Below are 14,237 nucleotides of genomic sequence, written 5' to 3' on the forward strand. Positions count from 1 at the left end.
TAGCATGGTGGAGATGTAAACCTTTCTTAAGCTCAGCCTGTTTGCAAGTGCTGTGCCCTGAGACCCACAGGCTCAGCCTCTGGATGTGGTTTCTTTCACCTTTTCTGCAGCGACTTCCAAGGAATTAAAAAAAAAAAAGGCAAATCAACCTTTAGCTTCACACAACCAACATGTTAGTGTGCATCAGCAGTGCTGTCACAGATTCTGTATTACAAAAGCTGTGAAGAATTCACAAGTTAAATTTGGTCCTTAGGATATTTAGGTTAAAGTCTGTTTAATTCAATTAAGCAAGAGTATTATAAGCAGAATAATAACAAAGCATTTGCCTATTGACTTCTGGCATCACATAACACAGTTTTCTCCAAGTCTGAGGATAATTTTCTTAAGGTTTTAATAAGATTACTGCCTAAACGATACTGTAAGGTGATTTAGTGGATGAGGGAGGATGTTCTTGAAGGTTACTGGTTTTGGAAAGTTGGGGGTTTTTTAGGCTTCTGTCTTTTGAATTGTGTTATAGAAATTGCGCTTTTCTTTTTAGCAATATAAATTACAGATTTAAGAAAGTAGCAGTGCTGAAGTCCTGATTTTGATTACCTCAGACCTTGAGGGAGAGTTTAGATTCTGTAAAAATAAATAAATAATAGTACTAAAGGAAACAAACAAACAAAAAGAAATGAAACATCATCTCCAGTAAAATTAGTGTTTCTTCAGTAAATTGACAGATTAGAAAAAGGAAATTGTGCACTTGTTTGAAAAAAACTGAAAAACTGAATAAAAGTGCTAATTAATAGTCAGATGCCAGATGACAGGATTTCTTGAATGTAGAACACAGGCTTTTAAGAGCATTAAATGTGTACATCTGAACATTATGTGTAACATCTGAAAAGAGGCTTCTGAGGAGCTGTTTTTTTGCAACTAGTTTTAAATTGAATTGATCATACTACTTGCAAGTTTCTTCTGAGGAATTGGTTTTCCCTCCTTACACTGTATAGCAGGTTTGAGTCAAAATCAAACCCTGCTCCTTCTTGCACTTTTAATTTGTTTTAGTTTTCAGTCCATGGAAAACAAAGAACTAATGAGTAGAGTCTTCAGAAGGGGTTTATTCTCCATTAGCAATGATAGATTTTTCTTTTTTCCTCATTCTTTCTATTGACAGGTTGAATAAGGAGGATTAACATTAGCTGGAGGCATTGTTTGTTTTGGGTTTTTTATATCTATATATATGTATGTATGTGTGTGTATATATATGATATATGCACAACTTATATGGATGGCTCTTTAAGGTATATATGGAGAAGTCTTATAGACCATGTGAATTGATCTAAATCGATAGAATCAATCTAAAGCTGTGAGGATTTTGTTCAGAACACAGCAATTCCCTTCAGACCCACCATCAATCAAATTTTTTGTTGCTTTAAACACAGAATGTGTTTGATAACTCTGAATCTGTTTCCTGGTTTACAGAGTTTTCCTGGTTCAACTGGTGCCTGCCAGGATCATGTCTGCTCAGCCTGCTCCTCATCCTGTGCTTCCGTGAGTCCTACGACAGACTCTATCTCGATGTCGTCGTCTCTGTGTGATAATGCTGGACTGGTGAGGGGTTGGAAGAGACTGGAAGTTAACTTTGCAGTCTGCCCATCTGCCTGGATTTGCATGGTGGAACAGTAGAAAAACAGAGATTACAAGACTTAATCATGACTTTATTACAGAGGGTGAGGGACAGGCTGTTCCTGCATTCAAGACCACCTTGATTTGTGATAAACGTGGAACTTGAGTGGCGATAATGATGCCAAAATGCACAAAAGAATATATCTAATGTGTAGGTCCTGGTGCCAGAGCTGGGGCTCTCTATTTAAAAGGCTGTTGATGTAGCAGTGAGGTGTACAGTTTGTGTGTGTGGGTCTGCATGTGTGTGTGCCGAGTCACAGGTACACACATCAGGGTACCAGTAATCTTTGGAGTCTTCTATCAGAATAGAAATAATGAATAATCTTCACAAAAGGGAAAAGAAAAAAAGATAAAAGGCAAAAATAACCCCCAGTTTTGTTTTTCAAAAGAGCTCCCTTTTAAATCACTAGTCATTTATATAATGAATGTTCATTAAACAGTTAAACCAAAATTATTTGGTGCTTGTACACTACATTTACATTCTAATAAAGTAATTTCTGATATAAGACACTGGTACCAGGGTTTTAGCCATACTAAATATCCCAAACAATCCTTGCCATTGTTAGAGGTGTTTGTTATCACCCTGGAGCACATGTAAATGATAGCTTTAGCTGCCACTGAAACCCAGCTTTCACCCGCAGTTGCCTCTGGAATACCACTGTGGCTGTGTATCTCCTGAATACAAAGCATCCGTGGTGTCTCAGAAGTTTACTGGAGAGTCACTGTCGGTAAACATTAAGGTTTTAAAGGCAACCACTGTGTCACCTTTTTATCCTGCATCTCCAGTACTGCCTTTTTTATTGTGAAGACCTGTTTGTGCCACTGAATACTGTGGATGTCCAAGACCCACTAGTTCTCTTCTGATATTCTAAGGCATGCGTGGGTTTTTAGGATTAGTTTATGACTGAGGGTGCCTAAACAATATTGTTTGTTAATTCAAGTCTTTAAAATCACTGTTTGCTAAAAAAAAAAGTCTTTCTAGTTAATGAGGTGCCCTGATGGCGGAATGACAATGAGAAATAGCTCATGAGTTTTGGCATAATACAGGAAATATAATGCCAGCTCTTTTTATCAGTACTAATCTGTGGTCGTTCTGGCCCTTACTTGAACAAAAATATTAAAGACACTTTGAATAGTTTTTTAACTCAATTTTTAAACCTGCTAATAATTTCTTAATTCTATTCTTAGATTTCGGTTCAGCATCATTTACAGTATTTCCATGTGTGTGTTCTGTGTTTTGTGTTAGGGGGGTGTGTTTGTGTGTGTGTGTGCACGTGTATTTATATCTATGTATGCACAAATAAAACTTATATATATATATTATATATAAGTTATATAAGGGTATGTGTTTACATAGGTTTATTTTAAGTAATCATGTGTCTGGATGGTGGTATGCTGCTGTTTGTAACTAAACTAGTAACTGCTGTGAATGGAAATGCATACATGCACTGTCTGTGACACAGCTGCTGTTCAGGGGGTGAATTATTTCCTATCATAGCAGTTTTATCACAGGGGGTGTGTGCACATGTTGGAGGAGGCTGGTGTGCAGGGTTCTGCTTCTGTAGAAGTCTGAATCAAACACCTTTTGCTCCTGTGTGGGCTCTTCTCTGCCACCCTGGGGTGACACCGACCCTGGAAGCTCGCTCAGATAAACCCTGAACTGACCGCTACCTTTCAGACACAGATCCATTCGTTCTGTCTGCTCTCCTTTTGCAGGGAAAATGTGCTACTAATACCTTTAACTCAGGAGTGTATCTGTGCAGTACAATAAAATGAGCTGTTCCCTCTTTTATGTTTTCAGAGCAATGGATGTATTTACTGTAGTAACAGAAAATTGACTTAGCTCATTGCCCATCAGCTACTAAATGATCTTTTCTGTCTTGAAGCAAGCTCTTTGTAGAAATGGATCTAACCTACACTGGGATAACTAAGTCAATCTAAGCAGCATGTTCAGATCCACTGGCATCATCCTCTTACTGTTTTTCAGATGAATGGTATTAACAGTCCAACTTCTTTTTTACTGTGTTTTAGTGCCTGGAATAGTTTCAGTATCTAGTAGCTGCTGCTACTTATTGTCTTCTGAAACCAAGGATTGCTTGCCAAGAGTCTGGAGTTGCATTGTCATGGCAGAACTGGAAGCTTGGATGGCTCTTTAGAGCTCTGCTGCTGCAATTCAGTGTAGCTATATTAAGATTAAAATTGCACAGCTCAGGCACTGTCCTGACTGACCGAGGTGTCTAAACCTTTTGCTGTCCTAACTATTTTAAGATGGAGGAGCACTTCAGGCAGTATTCAGACTATAACCTGGTTTGCCTCTGTTCCAGAAAGCATTGAACAATTCAAAATACTGCTCTGCTGCCAAATGCAGACTCTGTACAGCCAGGGAAGGGTGAACACCTTGTTTCAAACTGTGCTGATTCTTTTTCTCGGTGTGAATTGCTCACTGCTCGCCTGAATTTTGATGCTTTGGTAGAAGTTTCTGTGTGTGGTTGGTTGACCTGGACTGGACACTGCGTGCCTACCAAAGCCACTCTATCACTCTCCTCCTGAACAGGACAGAGGAAAGAAATTGTAACGAAAGCCTCATGCATTGATATAGGGACAGGGAGAAATCACTCACCATTTCCTGTCAAAGTAAAACAGACTCAACTTGAGGAGATCAAATCAGAGTAGGATAATGAGAAATAAGACCAAATCTTAAAACACCTTCCCACTCCTCCCTTCTTCCTGAGCCTAACTTTACTCCCAGTTTTTCTACCTCCTCCCTGCCAGCAGTGCAGGGGCATGGGGAATGGGGGTTATGGTCAGTTCATCACATGTTGTTTCTGCTTCTCCTTCCTCCTCAGGAGATTACTACTCACACTCTTCTCCTGCTCCATTGTGGAGTCTCTCCCACAGGAGGCAGTCTTCCATTAACTTCTCCAATGTGAGTCCTTCCCACAGGCTTCAGTTCTTCACAAACTGCTCCAGTATTGGTCATTTCCATGGGGTGCAGTCGTTCAGGGACAGACTGCCCCAGTGTGGGTCCCCTGCCAGTCACAAGTCCTGCAGCAAACCTGCCCCAGTGTGGGCTCCTCTTTCCATGGGCCCACAGGTTCTGCCAGGAGCCTGCTCTAGCATTGGCTTCCCATAGGGTCACAGGCTCCTTGGTCACAGTCTGTCATTGGCTCTGTTGGACAAGGGGAAAGCTTCTGACAGCTGCTCACAGAAGCCACCCCTGTATCTCCCACACTACCAGAACTTTGCCACACAAACCCAATATACTGTATTGGGCACTGTAGTGTGTGGTCCCAGTTACAGTCCTCCATGTGTCTGCACCAAAATGGAGATGTTATCCAGAGCTGGGTGGTGCAGCAGGGCTCTGCTGGAGACCTGCGCTTAATTTACAGTTGGGGCTCAACCAGAGTTTGCAGTAAGTCTGAGGGAAACCCAAAGGATTGCTCCCAAATTAGTTGAAGTTGTGCGGTACACTGCTGCATTCCATACACAGTGTTCAGGCTTAAGGATTTTATTAGATTAGCAAGTCTGGCACAGGACAGAGGTGAGGATTGCAAATGTGCTTGCTGAGATCTCTGAAAAATATTTTATCCCCATCTGTGCCCAGCAGCAGCATCCTGTGGAGAAGCAGTCTATTCCATGTCACTAACTCAACCCGTGGGAGTATTTTTTGGATAAGGGCTACCGCTAGGTCTCCTCTTGTTTGGGTTTACCAAGGGTCCAAGCTGTAAGGATAACTGCACTTTACTGGAAGTCAGTTTGAGACTGCAGGGAGAGCCCTAGGCAGTGCTGATACAATTGACAGTTAGTGCAGAATAGGTGCAGAACAGTATTTCTCATTAATTAGTGAAAGTTCTAAGTCTCTCTAACTTCTGAGTCAGTAACTGCAGGCGGTTTTATCTACACTGCCGCAGAGTAGCCAACGCTGGCTGCTGCTTGTGCTGTGACTGCCAGCAGAGCAAGGTGCCCTGGGCAGTCACAATATTTGTTTCTCTTCGTGGCCTGTAAGTTCACGGCCCTGAAGAACACTTTTTTCCAGCAGAGCAGAGACCCCTAACATCTAACTAGTTGTGCTATGCCTTATGTTGATAATGCTAGGAAGGATGCTCTGCCATGACTGCTCTCTCTTAATGGTTCTTCATTTTCAGTATGGGCCGCTCTTCAGGTTTCTGCTTGGCTCAGTAACAACTCTTAGTTCAGCTTCCAGTGCTGCTGGGTTTTCTTCTTGTGAGCTGTGGAGCTGTGCAAGCTTTCATGCTGCTAATGAGGAAGCTCAGGGTTAGTAGATGTAGGCTCCACTTAGGGCACTGTTTACTGTCTTGTCCCTGCTGTTACCCATTAATTTCCTTTCGATTCCTTCACCCTCCCACAGGACCACCTGCTCCCCTGGGCTGGAGGAATGGAGAAGAGCTGCCGCACTCCCAAGCCAGCTTTAGAGGGATGGATTGCCCAATTGTGTACTTAATATACATGAAGATAGTGATTTTTAGAGAATCATGTAAGCTGGAAAAAGTGCAGAACCAAAGGATTTTGCATGTATGTGAGCAGATAGTCTGTTATGAGGAGACTATAGTTTGCCTGAAGCTTATAATTTTAGCTCCCACACCTAGAGAGACCGAGCTGACAGGCATCGTGCATGTTAGGTACTCAGGTTCATGGGATCACAGAGTTATTCCCAGCTATCTGACAAAGCTGAAGTGGATGGGAATGGGACAACTTTAATCTTGGAGTAGGCTGGAAAACCCTGGGCTGCATCAGTGTTTGTGCTGGTTATTCAGGGGCTTGCCAGGCTTGTGGATTGAGTAAGGGGAGGAGGTTGCCAGAGAGCATTTCAACACTGAAATACTGCATTGAGTTGATCAAATCCATATAAAATTTGAACAGCAATGTTCATGCCTTGCTTGTTCTATAGTAAACTTAGTGACTGCATAGCCATACACTGCAATATAAAGATGCAGAATTGGTTGATATTCATATATTGGCTGTTCCTAGAAAGGCAAGTGATATTTAATTATGTGGATTGACTGAGATATGAATGGGAATTGCACAGTGGATATAACTGCCCTTTGATGCTATGGCACCAGGGTTCTAATTGTTCATCTTCTTTTCTTCCATTGGGTCACTTGCAAATATGAATAAGTATCCGTGACAAAAGCACTTTTATATTTCGTTAGTTGGGGGGAGTGTCTTTTAGATGTGTCTTTAAGTATATGTCATTGTCATAACTTAGCAAGACAACTGCTACAGTGGTATGAAAGCATACATGAATATTGGGCGTTGATTTGGTATTTAATGTTGGCATGTCCATTCTCAGTGCTGTTGAAGCACCAGGCTTGAGGAGCAGGGATGTGGTGTGTGCAAGGAGGCAGCAGTGCTTATGGGTGCACCGTCATGCAAGGGTAGATGCTGACTCTCTCAAAACAAACAAGAACTTCGTCATCTTCTGTGGGTCCCTTCATTGGGGCTGGGAGGAGGAGAAGAGGAGCATGTGTAGAGGAAAAAGCTGCTTTGGGGCTGCTGCCTCCCTTCCAACAGAGGGAGAGCCTCCAGGCTTACATGTGAGAGATTATCAGTGTCAACACAGGCTTCATTCATTTCCCTGCAGCCATTCTGCTGCAAGGCAAGCCTTGCTTCCTCCAGGAGTGCGATTTCAGGCAGCAGAGGAGCATTGCCACAGAAGATTATGTTAATCTGCTTATATTTTTTGCAGTTTGTGTTTCAAGACAGGTGAAACTAATAAATAGAGGAAGAAATGTAACTATCCAAGGTTTTGACAAGCAAAAACAAATATTTGCACAGTTGTGCTGGCTCCTGCCTTTTACTTGGGATTGCAAAGTGTTGGGAGCAGTTCATGCCCTCATGGAGTGTGGGCCCACTCTTGCAGCCCTGTCATTCATCCTGCTGCTGCTCAGCCCCAGCAGTGCTGCGGAAAGCTTTGTGCCTGGACTGAGGGGGGGCAGCGATTGGGGCAGAGGGCGAAAAGGGAAGTGCTGCAACCAGGATGCGCAGCAGTGTGACACTGGTAGGCACCCAGGTTACTTGTGCAGGAGGGATGTCTTCTGCAATCTAATTTTAGCTGAGTCTCATTTTCTAGTTCCTCAAGGATGAGGTTCTGACCTTTGTTTTGTGTTTGTGATATGATTTGTGCTGCAGGAACAGCTGGGGCACATGGCTTAGAGGCGCCAGTTTTCCAAGGTGTGGCAGAGAAGGCAGGTGGGACTTGCTGTCTGCAATAACAGCTTTTCCTTTTTCACGGTCTCTCTCCTCACTGGCTTCCCCCATGTGATTTCTCTGCTTTTTTATCTTGTCAGACTCGTTGCACTCACTTTATGTTATTACATGAGGAAAATACCATGAGCAAAACCTTGCTTTCTTTATGGGGAGCTTATCCCTTTTGGCTCAGGCTACTCCTCTGACCTTAGCCCATCTGTTTGTAAAAGCCAAAACTACCCCAACCCCATGTTTCCCTTTGCAGAGGGGATGTGCAGGTTTTTGTGGTGCTGGGATGGGTAGCGAGAGCCTAGATGATGTGCTTGCTCAGTCACAGAAGGACACAGAGGCTTGGGGAAGAGATGCTTGTGCATAGAGTGCCTCGCTCTCCCCACCTGTAAAAGGGAGAGAATGCCCCATGTCCCTCCTCAGGCAGGGGAGATCAGGGCTGGAAAGTGCTGTGGGATCCTGTGAGGGATGGTAGCTGGAGCAGGGGGTGGGAAATGCCCTGGTTAATGGGCTGCGTGTTCTTATCCTTTTGAGCCTTCTGTGTGGAGTGCAGATTCTGGTTTTCTCTGCCTGGCCAGCATAATCTATAAGGCATAGACAGGATGTACTGTGAGGGTAAAAACCCCCTCTGGCAGACAGGTTACGTTAACAAACTGGTGGGAAATGGTAATGCTTAGGGAAGGGATGCTCAGAGCAGTCTGCCGGGAGCAGTCGGGGGGTGAGATGCCTCCAGTCCTGGATGTGCAGTCAAGGCCACGGTGCAAAATCAGAGCTGGCTGCCTTGCCCCAGCCCCTGCCATGCCCCGATCTTTCTGCTGCCTCCCAGCACCTGGGCTGAGCAAGTACAACAAGGCATCCCCACGGGCAGCCGGCCACTGGCTGCTGCTCCCCCCCAGGCACAACAATGTGTTTTCCAGGTACATTTATTTTCTCTGCCTGTGATATTCGCTAGATTAAAATCTCTCTTTCCCCGACCAAGTTTAATGTTTTCTGCTGTGCATTTGAGAAAAAAGTACTTGATAAGGTGGAAAAAAACAACTTTTAATTAAGTGATGCACCTAGCAGGGTTTTCTGAGCTTTGTGAACATGCGGAGAAGGAAGAGGGGTTTACATGTGGGAGAGCATCTTTGTAAACTATTCTCGACCTGTAAGGCTGTTAAATTTTACTGGAGTTTGTATGCATTTTACTTTTGTAATTTTTTAAATGATTTGATAGAATTTTATTTTAGGGCAAATTCTACTTTTTGTATGCGATATTCTGATGTGATGTATTTTTATGTTTGAGGAAATGATGTTGAAACCACTATATACTTGTCATGTAACACATCCACTGTGTCATTTCTTTTTAAAACTGGAATCTGACCATGAAGTGCGTGTTACTTTACGTACTGGTTGTTGCACATTAAAGAGGTTACTCAGATGTGCTGCCATCACTGCTCATTAATTCCAAGAAAGTACAGGGGAATGGTTTATTTCTGCTATAATGTTGCCAAAAACCACAACAGATACTGCTACGAGATGGGGGCTGCTTAGTTGAAATGACTGTAACTTCATCCAACACCCAATCCATCCAAGAGGAAGATTTCCATAGCTTTTGGTGAGGCTTTTGGTGGAAGTCTGACCCTACTGCAGGACTGAGGGTCCCCGCAGACTGAGGGACGTGGGGTGGTCTGAGGCAGAGGGGTCCCCCAGCAAGCAGGGGAAGGTGCTGGTGGCAGTAGCAGCCCCCACTGCCCCACCACATCATCCTGACGCTGCCTCATCTGGGCTCACGGCTTGGGATGCTGTAAGCCGGTTGGTTTTGCTGGTTCCCACTATTAACATCTCTGTTTGGGCTTTTGGGAAGGAGACCCCTCGCAGTAACCTTCCGTGTGTTTATTCTGCATTTAATGGAAATGGACCCAACCCGGGATCTCTTGATCCATGTTTATTTTCTAGGACCAGCTCTTCAGTAACACCCTGACTACTTACCAGGGCAAGTTTAAAATAACCTCATGTCCTATTAGTGCTGGGAAGAAATCTGTCAACTCTTGTATCATGGAATAACTGGGCCCCACTATTCTTAGCAACAGTCTCTTTCCAGGCTATATATGGGAGCTTAAGGCTCCTCTAAAGATACAGTCCCGGTTGTATTTATCTTTGCGGTGTTAAAGGAAACCTCCGTCCTTTGGGGGGATGAGAGCCAAGGGTCCATCTCAGATCCCTAGTGTAGTTCTGTGTGTTGGTGAACCCCCTATGCTCATTCCTTCTCAGAATTGTTTTGGGGGTGTTCTACACAGTTTCTACTTTGCTGTTGTCAAAGTCTGCTGTTTCGCTGGCACAGAAGTGATTTATTCTCTCTCTCCCAATCAGCATATCCTGGGTGGGTGCTTGCTGGTGGCTCCTTGTGTGACCATGTTGGAGTTAATGTGTGGGCAGATGGGTCCTGTGGGATTGCTGGGCTGGGGCCAGGCTGGGTGCAGCCACTCAGTGTTGTGCTCAGATGTGGAGGAGCTGCTCAGATACCTCATGTCTAATGGCCATGGGACCAGCAGAGGCTGGGGGAAAAGTCAGGGCCACTTTAAATGCCAGGTGTGGGTGATTTGGCATCTCTGGGTTGCAACCCAGCATGGGGGGATGCTGATGTTGGGGAAGAGCAGCAGCACCCAAATGCAAGTGGGCCTGCCTTTACTTCTTGCTGCAGGTCATGAGGGCGAAGCAGCTGCAGTGCTTCACCTGCTTCAGGAGCATATTTTGGGCTGCAGCTGGGAGTTTTGTCAGGAATCAAGGCATTCTCCTGTACCTGACACACGCCACTGATGCTGCTCTGCATCCATGGCTACATGAACACAAACTTGAGACCAGGGCATTTTTTTCCCTATGGCTTGGGCTTGTGCAGGCAGAGGGGAAGCCCGGTGGGTGCATCATGCCAGGACTCCTCTTGCAAGCTGCCAGGACCAGCACGCTCTCCTCTCCCAGTGTGGGCCAGTCACCCAGTGAAGTCATCCTTGGCTAAGGGCTGCAAAATCCATCTTAACTCTTCAGGAGTCAAACGAGCATGGGTGCATGGGAGCACAGCAGTGGGGCAGCCCCAGCTTATCCCGAACTGTCAGCAGGAGGTTTTGCAGCAGGTCTCATGGCTGCAGTGAGGTTTCTTTTTGGAAGCTTTCTGCTTTGCTCCGTATCTGCAGGCACGTCCCAGAACTGGAGGTGCTCTGGAGGAGCACTCTTCCAGTGCCACCAGGATGGGGCTGGACCCATACCCTTGGAGCTGCAAGGGCTGTGCTGTGAGTAAGCCTGTCCATCCGTTTGTCCATCTCTCTGCTTGGCCACAGACCTACAGCTACAACAAGTACCTGGTTTAGGTGCTAAAAGGCAGTGGACAGGGGATGCAAACCTCCCCACAGTCAGCATACAGGAAAATGCCGCCTTGGTTGGACCCCAATAATTGGAGCTCAGGCAAGCACAGGCAGAGGAAGCACAGGTAGCTGATTAAATGACCCTATGGTGTTCTGAACCTCAAACTCTGCCCAGGATTCTCCTAAACCTGCTTTTGGTGGCAGAGCTGAGGATTGGGATTGTGGGCATGGTTTTGTGGTTGAGTTTTGATGCTGAAAGAAATCTGTGGTGGGTAAAGGAAAGAGCGGCTCTGAGGTTTGTGGTGGGCAGGTGAGCAGCAAAAGCGTGAACTAGAACATCACAACCTCATACAAAAATATCCTCAACTGCCACTGAAGTGCGGACGAGACCTTTTTGGGAGAGATTTTCAGAGTAGGTCTCAGCTTACGCTAAAGGATCGCAGCCTGCCGTACACTCATGAGGCACTCAAAGATGACTTTTGTTTGTTTGGCTGGGGCAGAACTGTGTGTCTCCCGGCTGGCATGCAGAAGTGATTGGAGCACGAGCCCGTACCTCTTAGCCCCAGACCCTCCTTGGCTGCTGCAGCATCCAGCGTGGTGGAGACTGCCAGGGGCCAGCTGCTCCCCAGGATGGGCGGCCTCTGCCAGGCAGATGGCTTTGTCTCTTCCAGCGCCAGAAGAGTGACGGATCAGCAGAAGACAGGAGTAATTGCCAGGAGGCTTTCAGGCAGAAAGCAAGGCTCTCGCCTGTGGACAGGCTGATGTAAGTCAGCGTGTAAATCGGGTACAACACAAGAAACTCAGCCGAGCCCCTACAGAAACCTATGCACAAAAAAATGTTGTTGGTAAGAAATGTGAAAATAGAAAACAATAATGTGGATCCTGCCAGGGTAATAAAAGTGTATCAGCGTTAAGTGTGCTCTCTCGTACAGATCGCTTGCTCGTGACAGTAAATTAAGTACTGCAAAAATGGGTACAGTTTTCTCTGTGGCCATTGATACTTCACATCATGGAAATAGCAAATGTTTCTGATGGCTGTTCATTACCCTGCGCTTGAGAGGGGAGCAATCCATTGCCGGCTCCATTATTTCCATGACAGCAAGGAAATGACTATGGGAGGTTTAAAAATGAAAGAATACAGCAAGGTTAGATGGATCGAGCCTCAACAGTCTGTTGCCATTCTCCATGGTCGATGCTAACGCTGGGTCTCTGAGGGACCATGCTGTCTCCAGAGTGATGGAAAACCAGGACGACTACCTTTTGGATACAGCTAATTGCCGGTTCATAAACTGTAAAGTTTGACCTTCAAAGTCTCCAGAAAAGCTGATTTGAAGCATGACAGTGTTGCAGCACAGCTCCTCAGCCAGGAGACACCTCTGCCCCACAGCCAGAGGACCTTTAAGTGTTTGCTGGATACCAGATCTGCTTCAGTTTATGCAAGGGTGAGTTGCACCATCCATGTTCAGCAGCAATGCACACCATGGAGCTGATAGGTGGATGTGGTTGATGTAAAAACACCAATGTTTCCTTGTCATCTTTATAGTTTTCAAATGAAAACAAGCCAATCTTACATGCACTTTTCTTGCTGCCATGGGATGGACAACACAGAACCAGTCACAACAAAAAAATGGGTGATAAAACTATGCTCACAAAATAAACCTGCCCTATGAGTGCACCAGTGCAAAGCAGGAAAAGGCAAGAGCCTACCCAGCTGCCAAGAGCCATTTCTATCCCAACAAACAAAATTACCTTGGCCTGATTCAGTCCTTTCCGCAGAGGAAAACGGTGTGGTTTGCAGATATCACGAGTAGATTGAATGATTGAAATTTGACCAAAGATGGGCTGGGGAAAGGAAAGGAAAGGGGGGAAGAGGGGAGAGGAGGGAAGAGGGGGGGTTGACCTAGGAAAAGGGCTGATGTTTTACCAGAATGGCCTGCTTTTCTCCATCTCTGACTATGTCGGGAGTTAATTGTCTGCCCTTACGTGATGTGTGTGTGGTGGGGTTGTGTTGGGTTCATTCTTTTGGAAGCAGGCTTGGGCAGTGCTGAACTCTGGCACCTTCTTGGTTAATTCAAACCTCAGCTTTTTTAAACAGCAAGTGCGGTGACAACTTCATGAGTGGCTTTTTATGAATGAACAAAACAAACCATGTCAAAATGCTTTTCAGCTGTTAGCAAAACAGCATTTTTGATGAATCTCCAAAGGTTTTGGTAATTGAGCTCTCTGTTGAAGAGTGTGTGGTCTCTTGGCTGTACGCTCAGGGGGAAAAAGCACAGGGGAAGCCATGGGAAGCAATGCTTTTGCATAGGAGTGTCAAGCACATTGAGGAGGTGCTTGTTCTGTGCTGATTTCTGCCCTGGGGTGGCTGCACTGGATTTAAGCTGACTCAGAGGCTGTTGCTGAGCTTGTGGACTCTCCCCTGCCTGGTCACAGCAGCAGGGCCACGCGGGCTCTCATACATCAGTGAAATGCCTGTGTGGGCAGAGGGAGATTCAGAAGTCAGAGCCAGGGCTTCTGATCGTGTTATGATGGTGGGACTGGGGGCACTGGTGGGGTGCTGGGCACTGGTGGAGGTGCTGGGCGCTAACAGGAGTGCTGGGCATAGCAGTAGGAGACCCACTTGGGGCTTTTCTTTATTGCCACAGCCTGAGTGCTTTCTGGGGAGGGTGTCTGTGTAGTGACCTGCCCAGCCATTGCTCCAGCAATGTGTGAGGATCATGCATGAGAGCATCAAAGCCTTGCTAAAAATCAGGCTGCTGGTTATTTCTTATTTCTGCACTATATGCAGGATGTGATGCCTGTTCAGAGGAGGAAATTAACTTGGTCTGGTGTGATGTGCTCTTGATAATGCTCTGGTGCCAGCACGCAGCTGCTCAGCCACTCTGCAGTGGTTACAGCTTGCTCGTCCAAGTCCTTGCTCCAGTGTTTTCACTGACATCATTAACTGGGCTAGGCTGCAATTCCCTGCCCATCCTTTCCTCCATAATACCATGTGCTGGCTGTGCACGTGCCCAG

The 14,237-nt window shown here is 45.6% G+C and overlaps 1 protein-coding gene across 3 annotated transcripts in view; it reads left to right on the forward strand.

Moving 5' to 3' along the window:
- Positions 1–9,182, forward strand: part of SLC49A4 (solute carrier family 49 member 4) — a 68,964-nt gene extending 59,782 nt beyond the window's left edge. Inside the window, exons 9-10 of one of the 3 annotated variants that reach the window (XR_013957184.1) lie at positions 1,465–4,594; positions 6,038–9,182. Coding sequence is in view for 1 of the 3 variants with exons in the window: in XM_080620768.1 (XP_080476894.1) it covers positions 1,465–1,580 (116 nt within the window). In the remaining 2 variants the exon portion in view is untranslated. Of the gene's footprint in view, positions 1–1,464 lie in introns of all 3 variants that reach the window. The other 2 variants (XR_013957185.1, XM_080620768.1) reach the window with 2 other exon arrangements.
- The last annotated feature ends 5,055 nt before the right edge of the window (positions 9,183–14,237 follow it).

The sequence above is a fragment of the Psittacula echo genome (genome assembly GCF_963264785.1).
Source record: "Psittacula echo genome assembly, chromosome: 6".
NCBI classification, from domain to species: Eukaryota; Metazoa; Chordata; class Aves; order Psittaciformes; family Psittacidae; genus Psittacula; species Psittacula echo.